Below are 13877 nucleotides of genomic sequence, written 5' to 3'. Positions count from 1 at the left end.
GCCGTATGTCTTTATGGTGGAATTCAGGGCCTCATTTTGGCATTAATTTGTATTTATTACATTTCCTTTTTAATATTGTCCCCATCACTTGTCTTTTTTGTAGGAGCCAATCTGGACTTGATACTTGAGTAGACAAGGCGTCCCACGGTCATTTTGTTAGGAAAAATGACATTGTTTTGCATTACCTTATGTACACCTCTGTTTAAGCCAATTAGAGACAGCTATGTGACAAGGTTATGCTTATGAAGTCTGCTGAGTCAAATTACAGGAAAAGAAGGAATATGCTCAGAATAATTAAACTTTTGATATTACAGTATCAAAGTGTTTGTTATCTCTGGGTACAAAAGAGAAATGTATCTTGTTTCCTCTGCAATTAGGTACAAAAGAGAAATGTATCTTGTTTCCTCTGCAATTAGGGACAGCTATCAATTACATCTTACAATGATCAAGCAGTTACTGTGTAGCATGTTGCAGGGTCAATGTTATCAAGCATATGGGGTGTAAATATACAGTGTAAATAAAAGTTCTGGGGAATACAATTTTGAGTTTAATGTCATTTTAAACTGAAGTATGTTTTGTGTTTCTCATCCTTGGAAGGCAGATACCTTATTACATGACTTTGTACTTAATTGGAAGGCCTGCAGCTGTCTTGTTTTTTTTTTCTCCATTGCATGAACATGAAAAGGGGAAAAAAAAACAGAACAAATATATTTAGAAAAAAGGAACTATTATCTAATCAGTGTTCTCTGTTCAGGCTGACAAGCATATAAATGTTTTCCTTACCCTCTCCCTGGAAGCAGATATACTTTCACAAATGGATCTGAATAACCATTGTTATCTCTGGCAACAAGATTCCTTGCTTGAAGAATATGAATGATGAGATTGCCAAGGTGTTTGTCATAAGTCACCTGAAGCTAAAACAGAAAAAGTCATCTTGATATTATACTTTATCCAAATAAAAAACATGACAACTTTATTTTAACATTTAAATAACATTACTGTAACGACACTGAGGAGAATATTTATCTAATAATTGCGCATTGTCCAATAGGGTTGCCAGTTGCCCTCCACTAAAAATACTGAACAACCTGTGATTGGGCAAAAGTGGTAAATGGGTCACATAACGGCCACTCCCCAAAGATCTACCTTAGGCCAGTAAAGCACAAACTACAGTGATTTGACCCCTCCCCTGACTCTTACTACCATTAGCACACACAGAGCAGTTTTTTAAATACCTACCATCGCTGCCAGTGAAATAAACAGAGCACAGATTTTACCCCATGACTATTGGTAACATAAACAGAGCAGTACCAACGAGAGCCAGTAAAATATAACACAGCTTTTTTTTTTTTTTTTTTACCCAAAATGTAGCAGCCACTTAGTGGATTTTTAAAACTGCACTGTATTTTTAAACAGATTTGACTGGACAGCCTGCTGAAATACTGGACTGTCCAGTTAAATACTGGACACCTGGCTGCCCTATTGTCCAATAAATAATTCCTCATTGTGCAATATTAGATATACACACACTGTCCTAGATTTAATAAAACACATTTATGAAATTAAGATTTCAAGAAAAAAATAACATGCTGCTCCATTATGACTTGAAAAATGCACAATTCAAAGAGATTTGAACCCACTCCTTGTCAGAGCCATGAGTTTCTCTTAGCCTCAAAACTCCTGAAGGGTGATATTATTTAAAAAAAAAAAAAAAAAAAAAACTTTATTCAAACCATTAAAAATGGGAATAGTTAAAGTCCATGCAATAATTAATGTATAGTGTATATCCTGTTAGAAAAGACATTTAATATATATTAGTAATTAAAGGGAATCAAAATCAAAATTAAAGTTTCATGATTTAGATAGAGCATATCATTTTAAGACACTTTTAAATGCACTTTTATCATCTTCTATATTTCTCTTGGTATCCTTTATTGAAAAGCATATGCATGTATCCTCAGCAGTGGCATTGCACTACTGGGAGCTAGCTGGTGATTTTTGGCTACACACATATACCCAGTGCCAGATTGGCCCTCCGGAATACTGGGATTTTTCCCAGGGGGACAGTGGGCCATTGTCACCATAAGGCCGCATCCTTGGTTAGGGAGATCACAGAGCGATAACTGTGCACATGCATAGAACCTCTCCTGACAAGGGTGTTGGGGTCTGTGGCTGCAGAAAAGTGGCAGAGGACTGTTCCTAATGATGGTGTGGGGGCCTGTTCCAGAGGAAAATAGGCCCTAGGCAAGATAGCGGGGGGTGAAGGAGGGGCAAGGGGGGCTGGTGGTGGAGACAGGGCTGGGGCCAGTCTTCAAACATTTCCAGGGCCGGTTTAATCTCCCAGTCCAGCCCTGCATATATACCTCCTGTCATTGGCTCATTAGATGTGTTTAGCTAGGTCCCAGAAAGGCACTGCTGCTAAGGAGCTCACTCTAACTATATGGATTAAACACATAAGGGGCAAATGCATTATGAATTAATGTAATGCAGATCAACAAGTCACACAGTGGGCTCTGTTTAATATAGTCTAGACAGAAAAGGTTCAAAACGAGAGGGAACAGGAACATATCCTTCATTTATCATTGTACTAGCAGCCACCCGAGCAACCCTCCCTTCTCTCTTGCAACCAACAGAGCAGAGGCTGTCAATCATCCTGGTCACATAGTTCAAGGGTGTTTTTAATTGTTGTGGAGAGGTTAAGAATGTGCAGTCTTAATGATCAACTGCAGGCTTGTCTGTGTAATCTACCCCTACAAGGGCTCCAAAGCTGCCTTTACAGCTTGCTAAATGGAGCCCAGTACGTAAATGCTGCTTTAAAAAACCTTATTATAAATATAACACACATCATAGCTTTGAGCCTAGAATTACTGATGTCATAAATGGCGCGTACCATAGATATATAACGCATTTGTGATCAAAGAAAGTATCACGTCAGTAGCAAATAAATATGCATCAAAATCTGAAATGATTGTGTCTATAACCATACTATATTGTGTTTGAAGAAAAACAGTGATTCATATATTTTAAAGAAAGGACAAACGCATTAGTCTTGACGTTTTAAATAACAAGCGTTGCAGAGAGAAACAAATTCTTTTTTTGATCAATTTTCTTGTCTGTATTTCAGAGAAAAAAACAACAACAAAGAATGCATGCAGTCTATCAAGTTTTAAAGAATCAATCATTCAGTTTTATAGCAAGTGCATCAACTTATCTGATTTGGCTTGAGACAAATTGTCTAAAGCTATTCTTTTTTCCAGCAAAGAATACAAAACTGATTGTTGAAAATAGTTTCTACTAGAGATGCACATAGTTTTCGTACAAATGTAAAAATGAATACATATTGTTATTTGGTGTATTCGTACAAAAATGAATAATGAACTGCTTTCTACATGAATAACAAATAAACACATACACAAAATGTATTATTTACATTCATTCATTGGTTATTGTTTTAAACCTTATTTAAAGGGACAGTCTAGTTAAAATTAAACTTTCATGAATCAGATAGGGCATGTCATTTTAAACAACTTTCCAATTTACTTTTATCATCAAAATAAGGGGGCAATCTGCAGAGGCTTAGATACAAAGTAATCACAGAGGTAAAATGTGTATTAATATAACCTGGTAGGTTGTGAAAAACTGGGGAACTGGTAATAAAGGGATTATCTATCTTTTTAAACAATAAAAATTCTGGAGTAGACTGTCCCTTTAAGCCCCCAAGGACATAAACCATGAACTCCGGACCCACCATTCACTTAACCCCCCCCCCCCCCCCGAAATAAAAAAAAACAAAAAAAAAAACCATGAACTTAAAACCCAAAACACTGGACGCCCTATCGCAAACCCCCACCAACTGCTAACTAATCACCGCCCCTCCGCACCTAACCTCTGGACCCCCCCCCCCACTGCACTAAACCCCCTGCCGCAAATAGTGCTGCAAAAATCATTTTTTTATGGAATAAGTAAAATTTATATTGAAATTAAGCAGGAATAAAGGTATTTAAGGCAAGTTTTAAAAATAGTAATAAACACTGTACATGCAAAAAATGCTGTGAAATTCATACTTATAGTACAAAATGTAAAGCATATTGTCGTTATTATTGTCAAATGAGTTTTCCTGCCTCTGCTAGTGGGTGGAACAGGAACATTCCATGGATGTTGCTGAAAGCCCCTTTGTTTGGATAATTCCCTGCAGGCAGCCCCAGCCCATTTTTTTCATGTTCCAACCTGTAAAGTTTAGATCATTGGACCCTAAGTATTCAACTCCTGCAAAGGTTGTCAACCTATAGTTAATGTACCACTTGGGAGCTGCAGAGTACTGCTGGTCCCCAGCAGATACAGCCACTGAGCAAAGAATTAGTGATAGTTGCACAAACAAGATTAGTTCAAGGGCTGCTTCTGCTTGTAACTAGCAGTTTTCCTATAGTTTCAAAGCAATATTTAACTATGTGTTAAAAACCATTTGCAGGAGTAAAACACGTAGGGCATCATGATCAAAAATTCGCTGGCATGGAGAGAAATAATGCAAAACTTCTAGGGGCTTTTATTTTTTAAGCATTATCTTGAAATGAATCCTGCGTAGCTAAAGAAATAGCTCTTAAGCTAAAATTTGGCGAGACTCATTAGATAATCTCACCAAACCATATATATATATATACACATTATATACACATACACACACACACTAACATATTACACTCATTAATCAAAAATTTTGCTAAAACATATATACAACATTTACTTGCATTTCACATACCTGAATTTCACCAGTAATTGGATGGGTGGGCACTTTTATGGTTTCTGTAGACTGTAAAAATAATTAATTTTGATTATTTATAAAACACAATTGTTATTTAAAGATTACTTAAAAAAAAGCTAAAATCAACATCAACTAGTAGACACATATCACAAGTTAGATACAGCCATTTCTCTGTTTAAACTGTATGTGTGTCTTGGACACCCAAATGGGAGCTTTGGGTTTTCTAGAGAACAAAATAACTATAACAAAATATACCATTTTATATTATGTTTCGGGTGTTTTCCAACCTTAATCATGCATGTTTTAATATGTTCTAATAAAGGAGTATTTTTACGAAAAAAAGAAAGGTGCTGTGGACATTCTATATATTGGATTCCTTTATGGAGGTTAAGCAAAGACCCCTGTCTGCACTCTGAAAAAGTGTTTTGTTGCTGAGAAGGGGCTGTGGTTGATTTAGGGAAGGTTTGTGGGGGACTCCCTACTAGGAGAGAGAGGATACTCAAACTGCTGTGCTCTCTGCACTCTAATTTGCTAAGTGCACTCATATTGTAGTACAATACAAATACATACACGTCACATCTATTTGGATACATTTCTTTTTTTAAATGGAAACTAAAGTCAGAATTAAGCTTTCATGATTGGGATAGAGCATGTAATTAAAAAAACAACAACTTTAAAATTCACTACTAAATAGGCACAATCTGTTTACATACATACACCAGGTCCTACTGAGTATGTGCAAGAGTTCACAGTATATACATAAATACACGTTTTGTGATTGGCTGATGGCTATCACATGATACAGGGGGCGTGACATTTGTCAGGAAAAAAATAATCTTATAGTCATTTCAAATTCAGAATAAGTGCTATTGCATTGTCTTTTTATGCACTTGTTAATTATGCATTTCTTCTGTATTTAATGGTCCTTTAATTACATTGCAAAACATGCATTCGACATGACCTGAATGTACCCATATTGTATTATGTCACAAATAGTAGATTAGCACAGCTAAATTCAGCTTCAGACTGCCAATGCTTTACCGATCCAAAACTGAACATGGCTGCTTAGCCAATCAGGGATAGCTTATGGGCATATCTGCCAATCAAACAACACTGTCCAGTTTAAGATTGGAAGTCTACTGCCATTTCAGAGCTGGCATTTGCTTACCACGTTTATAGGTATGCAATAGTGCAATACGTAAACATAATAACAGAACAGAGCATTTTGTTATTGCAACCTCATCTCTCTTTAAATATATATATATTTTTTAAATACTACTTTTCTTGCATTCTCAGTCTTGATCTTGCTACTGCAAGGGCTTTTGTATAACAAAATATTATTTGCTACAGTGTAGAAGGTACATGACAACCTTCTGGGAAAGTCTCCTAAAGATTATTCATAATCATACTATAATTTATTTTTATAAAACCAAGATTATTTTTCCTCATGATTCAGATAGCTAGAGCATCCAATTGTAAACAACTTTCCAATTTACTTTGGTTATCTAAATTGCCTTGTTATCTAGGTATCCTTTGTTGAAAACCATACCTAGGCTCATGAGCAACAATGCTTTACTGGGAGCTAGCTTCTGATTGGTAGCTGCACATATATATCTCGTGTCATTGGCTCACTTGATTTGTTTAGCTAGCTGCCAGTAGTGTACTGCTGCTCCTTTTAATATGATACCAAGAGAATAAAGCAAATTTAATAATAGAAGAAAATTGGAAAGATGTTTAAAATGGTATGCTCTGTCTGAATCCTGAAAGAAAAATGTAGGGTTTTGTGTCTCTTTAAAATTATGATACATTTCAGACTTTAAGAATGATGCAATGAAAAATATATTAATGTACAGTTAAAACCACATAATTCTTCTTCTTATTTTTTTAAAAAGTGTTTATGTATTTTAGATTTATAATCCTACTTGGTATCTTCTGTTCCTCCACCCTCTTTCATTTCCTCTTTTGGCTGGGCTGTGACATAGAGAGCAGTCCCTCCAATTTTCTACATAGGCTTTCTAAGAGCTTTCAAAGAGCTGGACTTCAAGTGTCATATGACACACACACTGATTGGATGTTCATTGGAATTGTCATTAATAAAGAGTTCATCCCAGTGGGCTGGCATAACATTGTAATAAAAGCATTACTAAAGTCATTGATTTAACCCTTTTCATGGATAGATTAAAAAAAAGTGCACATATACTTTTTTAATTTCAAAGATTACATACGTATATGGCATTTGATTATCTAAAATTTACTAGCACTTTAAGCTTATAGTGTGAACTTTTTAAATTGACTGTAGCCCGTTTTTCATGCACTTTTTTTTACACATTTACTAACTGATGACCAAACAAATGTACCTTACTGCTGTGCCTTTTTTTGCTTACTGACGGTGACCCAGGCTGACCAGGACTAGGGACGGCACTGGAAGCTGCTGATGTTGTTCCAGAATGGATATATGAACCTTTCTCTATTGCAGATGGAGCTTGTTGTTGAGATACCTTTTGAAGTTCAGCTGCTAGTTGTTTAGGATCAACACCAGGAGACCTGGTTTTCTCCACTGCAACAAAGAAAAAATAAATAAATTAAGCACCGGATGCTTACAAAAATAATCAAATTCTTAGATATGCATGAATTAACACCAGTGTGGGATATTATAACCCTGAATTAAAATAAATTAAATAAATAAATTAAAATAAACTGATAAATACATTTAGCTTTCTAATAATGGTTAATTGTGACAGCTCATTGAATACATTCCTAAATATATTAATAATTGTTATATAGAAAAGGATTTGTAGAGAATCATAGCTAAGTGGTTAACTGTATCTAGCAATTTTGTTAGTTTCCTGTATGCTAGCAACATTATTTCAAGGTCTGCTTGCTGTATACTGGTGTAAAAGAACTGACTGGCTTACACACAGCTGTATATACATTAACCCCTTCAGTAACGGGAATTTCAGAGAAAAGCTTGCCCAAAGTACTGGAGAAATGTTAGCATTTTCGCTGTCATTTAGTTTAAACAGAAATAGAGCCTTTGTTTTTTTTTATTTAACTATGAAAATTATATATACATTTTTATTAAATTGTTTGCATAAAGAGAACTTTGAGAGGATGACAGTTTCAACTAGCTATTTATTCACAGAATTAAGAAATTACGGCAAAATTGGCCAAAAAAATAAAAAATAATAATAATTTATATATATATGTATATAAATAACTGTATTGATGTAGGAGGGCACTCACAGGACTTTTTTAAAAATCAAATGATAGTGTAAAATTTATTTCCAAATGCGTTACAACATTAAATAGAATGTCGACGTTTCGACCCCATTATGGGCCTTATTCAAGACGAATTTGATTGGTGCAATGCATGCATCCACTCATGACGGCGTCCAAGCCGAGATCCCAACAGAGTAGCAATATCAGTGCTCTGTTGGGAGTTCGGCTTGGACCAGTCATGAGTGATTCAAAAAAAGTCCTGTGAATGCCCTCCTTCATCAATACAGTTCTATTTTATCTCTATGAGGATAGCACCCAGGCGGTGATTACACCGAAGTGGAAGGAGTGCTGGGCCACTGGCTAAGTATTGTATAAATATATATATATATATATATATATATATATATATATATAAACTTGTAGCTTTTTAACTGTAGAAAAAAATACAATTAGTTCATTGGCATCATCTGATTGATTTAAGACCAAACATATATATTTTTTAATCCTTTTTGATCATTTTAAGATCTTTTTTCTGCAGCTATATCTAAAACGTTACAATGAGCTAACTCTCATTTGGTACAGCAGAACTGCCAAAATTTTCTAAATCAACCCCCAAAACTATATATTTCTAAAGTAGACAACCAAAGGTATTGATCGATGCCCATTTTAGTTTATTTAATGCCACTATTTGGCTGACGAATACGAGCATATGAAAAAAAAAACTTTTTTGCAAACTTTTGGTTTCTCAAATTCTCACTGAAATTATTTACATACAACTATTGCAGCCATATGACAAATGGTTGTAAAAACCTTTTAGGGTCCCCTTTGTTTAGAAACAGCTGACATGCATGGCTTTGTCATTGTTTTGCAATTAGAAGACCACTAAATGCAGCTGCGTATCACACTTCTAAAATACCCACAGTGAAGGGGTTAATCAGGTAGCTTGTAAATGTAATTTTAGCTGTAGTGTAGAGATTATCCTCCCACCCCTGATCACTCCCAAAAAGCTCTCTGGCAGACTGTCTGCCAGTAAATAATTAACTCTATGCTCCGTAGCATAGGGTCCCATACCTTGCTCTTTCTTTAGAACTTTAGAATGATCTTTCGGTAGTGTAGGGAACTCTGCCCCTCCTCGCTAGGCTGATCCACCTACCTTCCTCCTTCCCTCCCACCTAAGGTTGCCACCCACCCCTTAAAATATAGAACACTTATAAGTTACACATGCTGCAGGGAGGAATATGAATAGTGCTGTCCAGAAACACAATACATGTTCCTCCCTGCACACCATGCAGCATGTGTAACTCATTAGTGTCCAGGAAAACATGGCTGAGGTGGCAACCCTACTCCCACCGCTCTCACTCGGCAGCAATAATGATCGTTACAGAGAGTGACACAGATAGTGTCTCTCAGTAATTATCGGCGATCTACCTTCTACTAAGGGAGCATGATCAGCTCCCTTACTATCTGAGGACAGATGCCTTCTGCGACTAGCTGCAGTCTCCACTGTCTAAGCTGACCGTGGGGCCCGCCGCATGTGCCTCTGTGTTGGACATAGGTACTACACATTTAATTGGTGCAAGGGGTTAAAGGGATATTAAACTCAAAGCATATATCAGCCATTACATACTGTATTGTACAATAAATGTTTTACAATTATTTAGCACAATTTGCTAAGTTTCTAAGAGCAGTTCAGGGATACATCTCTTGAAAAGTCTGGTGGAATCCATGTTCCTGGTATCCTTTGTTGTGGTCAGTTAAAGGTAGGGCAATACAAATCCATACAGGTCACAAATATTTTGTTAAATTTATTTTTTAAAGGGACAGTAAAGTCAAAATTAAACTTTCATGATTCAGATAGAACATGCAATTTTAAATAAGTTTCTAATTTGCTTTTATTATTAATTTTGCTTCATTCTCTTATTATGTTTTATTTAAGAGTAAAACTAGGTAGGCTTATAAGAGCTCAGGAGTGTGCACGTGTCTTTAGTACTCTATGGCAGCAGTGTTTTGCAACATTGTATAACAAAGCCACAAATAATGTTGCAAAACACTGCTGCTATAGAATACTAAAGACACGTGCACACTCCTGAGTTCTTATGAACCTACCTAGATTTACTCTTAAATAAAGGATGCCAAGAAAACAAGGCATGTTCTATCTGAATCATAACAGTTTAATTTTGATTTTACTGTCCCTTTAAAGGGAAACAAAAGCCAAAATTAAACTTTTATGATTCAGCTAGAACATGTCATTTTAAACAATTGATTTGTATTACAAAAATGTGCTTCTTTCTCTTGGTATCCTTTGTTGAAATTAATAACTAGGTAGGCTCAAGAGCAGCAATGCATTACTGGGAACTATTTGCTGATTGGTGGCTGCACCTAGATGCCTCTTGTCATTGGTTCATTCAGCTAGCTCCCAGTACTGCATTGCTGCTCCTCAGCCTCCCTAGGTTTACTCTTCAACAAAGGATAGCAAGAGAACTAAGCACATTTGTAAACTGGAAAGCTGTTTAAAATTGCGTATTTAGAATCATGAAAGTTTAATTTTGAATCCACTGTCCCTTTAAGCACAGCTGTAAAGGAGCTTGTGCTCTGAGATTACAACTTTGTATGATGTTGCAGGGTCAGCCATATTTCACAGTATTATGTAGACACTCTAAACACCCTAGAGAAAGTGGAACATGTGCGCATTTTGAAAATATTAAAGAGCAAAAAAAAAAACAGCAAAGTAACTCATGAATGTTTGTTACAATGCTGTTTTATTTTCCTTAATTTACTATTTTATGGAGAGATAAATGTTGAGTTTAAAGGGATAGGAAAGTCCATATTAAACTTGCAAGAATCAGATAGAACATGCCATTAAAATACCCTTTTAAATTTACTTCTAGTTTCAAATTTGCTTTGTTCTCTTGGCATCCATTGTTGACAATGAATATGCACATATCCTACAATAGAGGGAGCTAGCTGGTGATTGGTGCCTGCACACATTTGTCTCTTGTGATTGGCTAACTAGATGTGTTCAGCTAGCTGCCAGTAGTGAAATGCTGTTCCTTTAGCCAAGGATAACAAGAGAACAAATCAAATTTGATAATAAAAGTAAATTTGAAAGTTGTTCAAAATTGCAAGTTCTATCCGAATTAGGTCATAAAAATTTTGGGGTTTCCTGTCCCTTTAATGTCCTTTTTAGTTATGTTACAAACAGACCTGTGTTTTAGAAACTAGTAACAATACAATCAAACTGTTTTTAGAAAGTAACAAATTATAATGGACATTTTAGTTAAAGGGACAGTTTAGTCCAAAACAAACTTTCCTTATTCAGATAGAGCATGTAAGTTTAAACAATTTTCCAATTTACTTCTATCACCAATTTTGCTTTGTTCTCTTGGTATTCTTAGTTGAAAGCTAAATCTAGGAGGTTCATATGCTACTTTCTAAGCCCTTGAAGGGCGCCTCTTAGCGCAGGGCATTTTGACAGTTTTTCACCACTAGACGGTGTTAGTTCATGTGTTTCATATAGATAACACTGTGCTCACGCACGTTTAGTTCCTAGGAGCCCGCACCAATTGGCTAAAATGCAAGTCTGTCAAAAGAACTAAAATAAGGGGCAGTTTGCACAGTCTTAGATACAAGATAATCACAGAGGTAAAAAGTGTATTAATATAACTGTGTTGGTTATGCAAAACTAGGGAATGGGCAATAAAGGGATTATCTATCTTTTAAATCAATAAATATTCTGGTGTAGACTGTCCCTTTAAAGACATTGAGCTCCATTTGTCAAGCTGCTTCTTGATTGGAGTGGTTGACTGCCCCTGCTATCCTGCAATTGGCTGTGCAATAACAGGGTGTAACGCTGCCCATTTAAACATGGGTGGCCAGGTTCCCCAGCTTTGAACAAATTATAAATGGGACTACATTTTTACAAAGGTAATCATGCACTAATAAACATAACACAATTGTATGTAAATGCTGTGTTGAGATAATGAAAATGTATACCTACCAGCCTTCCCTGGGTCATGGACCTCCAGATTTTGGGGGGTTTCAGAATTTGAGAACATGTTCATATCTCTGAAACAAAATGACAAAAATCCTGAGATAAAGGAACTGCAGCTATGAACTAATATAATTAAAAGGACGTAAACCCCTTTTTAAAATTTTGTTCATGATTCAGATAAAGCATGTAATTTTAAACAACTTTCCAATTTATTTATATTATATCATTTTCTTTTGGTATCCTTTGTTGAAAAGCAAGGAGTTCACATGTCTCAGGAGCATGCACGTGTGCAGCTCTTTATTTCAGCAGTTTTGCTAAAATGTTATACATTTGCACGAGCACTAGATGGCAACACTTTTTCCTGCCATGTAGTGCTCCACACATGTGAACGCTACCTACCTAGGTATCTCTTCAACAAAGAAGAATACCATGAGAACTAAGAAAATATGATAGAAAAAAAATTGGAAACATTTTTAAAATTGTATGCTCTGTCTGAATAAAAAAATAAAAAATGTGGGTTTCGTGTCCCTTTAAGTAATTTTACAAAAGTGAAAAGTGGATCAATAATACACTTATTCAAAAGGAATTGCAAACCCAAAATTGCTGAAATTGTATTTCTAGGTACACATACTTATTTTAAATATCTGTGATTTCATAAAAGCCATTTCTTTATGATTGTTTATATAGTTGTGTTTCTAGTTCATTTACCCATCTGCAAATGTAATTTGTGTTAAGTACTGGCCAGTACATCTCTGTGTTATACATTGTAGAAAACTCCACTGCCAAATATTGCTTAAAACAAATAAAAGCTCCTGAGTGTACCTAGATATGCCTTAACAGAAATGAGCTTAGTTTCAAAAAAGTATACCAAGGGAAACAAGTAAAGATGTTACTCTTTCTCTGAATCATGACTTTGTTGTTAATTTTATAAAAATAAATAAAATTGTAACTAGACAATGATGTAAAATAATTTTCTGCCTAACACCAAGATTACAAGTTTTACAGTATAGTGCGGAAACGGCTATACCACTGAAAAATTGGCCATTGCGAGTGGAATGGCAGGTCTCCCATATTACAAGTCGCGGCGGTATAGTTATATCGCAAACGAGCCTGTAACTCAACTCTCCATTCCGCACTCAATAAATGACTTGAGTGTGGGATTTCCATACCGCTGTATTTTAGGTTGTGCGTTCCGGCTAAAATGCTTGCATTATGGTCTATACCGCCACAATCCATTCTGCAATCTGAGACCAGTAGTTATGGATTTTGCAAAACAAAAATGAAGATTTTTCAGTAACTTGTAATGGCAGCACTATGGAAACCGCTCATTTTTTTTGCCTTATTTACACGCCCGATTTAGCGCACAACTTGTAATTTTGGTGTAAGCTTGGTAATAATATTTGATGGCAACATCACACACTCTTTGGTAACAAATTGTTGGATTTAGGTAGCTTATAGATTTATTATACACATATGAGTATATCTATCAGATTATTATTGCTGTGACAATGTTCATTATAGTCAAATTATTTCCTTTATATTTCATAATTTTGTTTTATAAATATGTACTAATCATCAATATATCTTCACTCTGGAAATAAAAGGGTTTTACTTTAACAGTAAATATGCAGAGCAAAGGTAGCCCAGACAACACAAAAAACATGAAAAGAATGCTAAACTCACAGTCTTACACATATTTCAGCTTCCCCACTTGATTGAGATATAATACTGTGCACCTCTTCATATGTCTTTGCTGTCAGTGGAATGTTGCTCCATTCTAGAACCTGCATTCCTAAAAAATGAAATATTAATCAGTTCAAGAACAGCCAAGGTTTACTATATGTTTTATAAACTTAAAGGGGCACTGAACCCAATTTTTTTCTCTTGTGGTTCAGATAGAGCATGCAA

At 35.5% G+C, this 13877-nt stretch overlaps 1 protein-coding gene across 1 annotated transcript in view; it reads right to left on the bottom strand.

Moving 5' to 3' along the window:
- Nucleotides 1-13877, bottom strand: part of PCLO (piccolo presynaptic cytomatrix protein) — an 876537-nt gene that overhangs the window by 157856 nt on the left and 704804 nt on the right. The window contains exons 15-19 of the mRNA XM_053719164.1: nt 13653-13761; nt 11976-12043; nt 7117-7316; nt 4757-4807; nt 784-914 (exon numbers count right to left, since the gene is read on the bottom strand). Of these exons, the coding sequence (XP_053575139.1) occupies nt 784-914; nt 4757-4807; nt 7117-7316; nt 11976-12043; nt 13653-13761 (559 nt within the window). The remainder of the gene's footprint in view (nt 1-783; nt 915-4756; nt 4808-7116; nt 7317-11975; nt 12044-13652; nt 13762-13877) is intronic.

This window comes from Bombina bombina, chromosome 6 (genome assembly GCF_027579735.1).
Source record: "Bombina bombina isolate aBomBom1 chromosome 6, aBomBom1.pri, whole genome shotgun sequence".
Taxonomy (NCBI): Eukaryota; Metazoa; Chordata; class Amphibia; order Anura; family Bombinatoridae; genus Bombina; species Bombina bombina.
The sequence above is the reverse complement of the archived record's forward strand: the minus strand, read 5'-3'. Positions and strand labels throughout refer to the sequence as shown.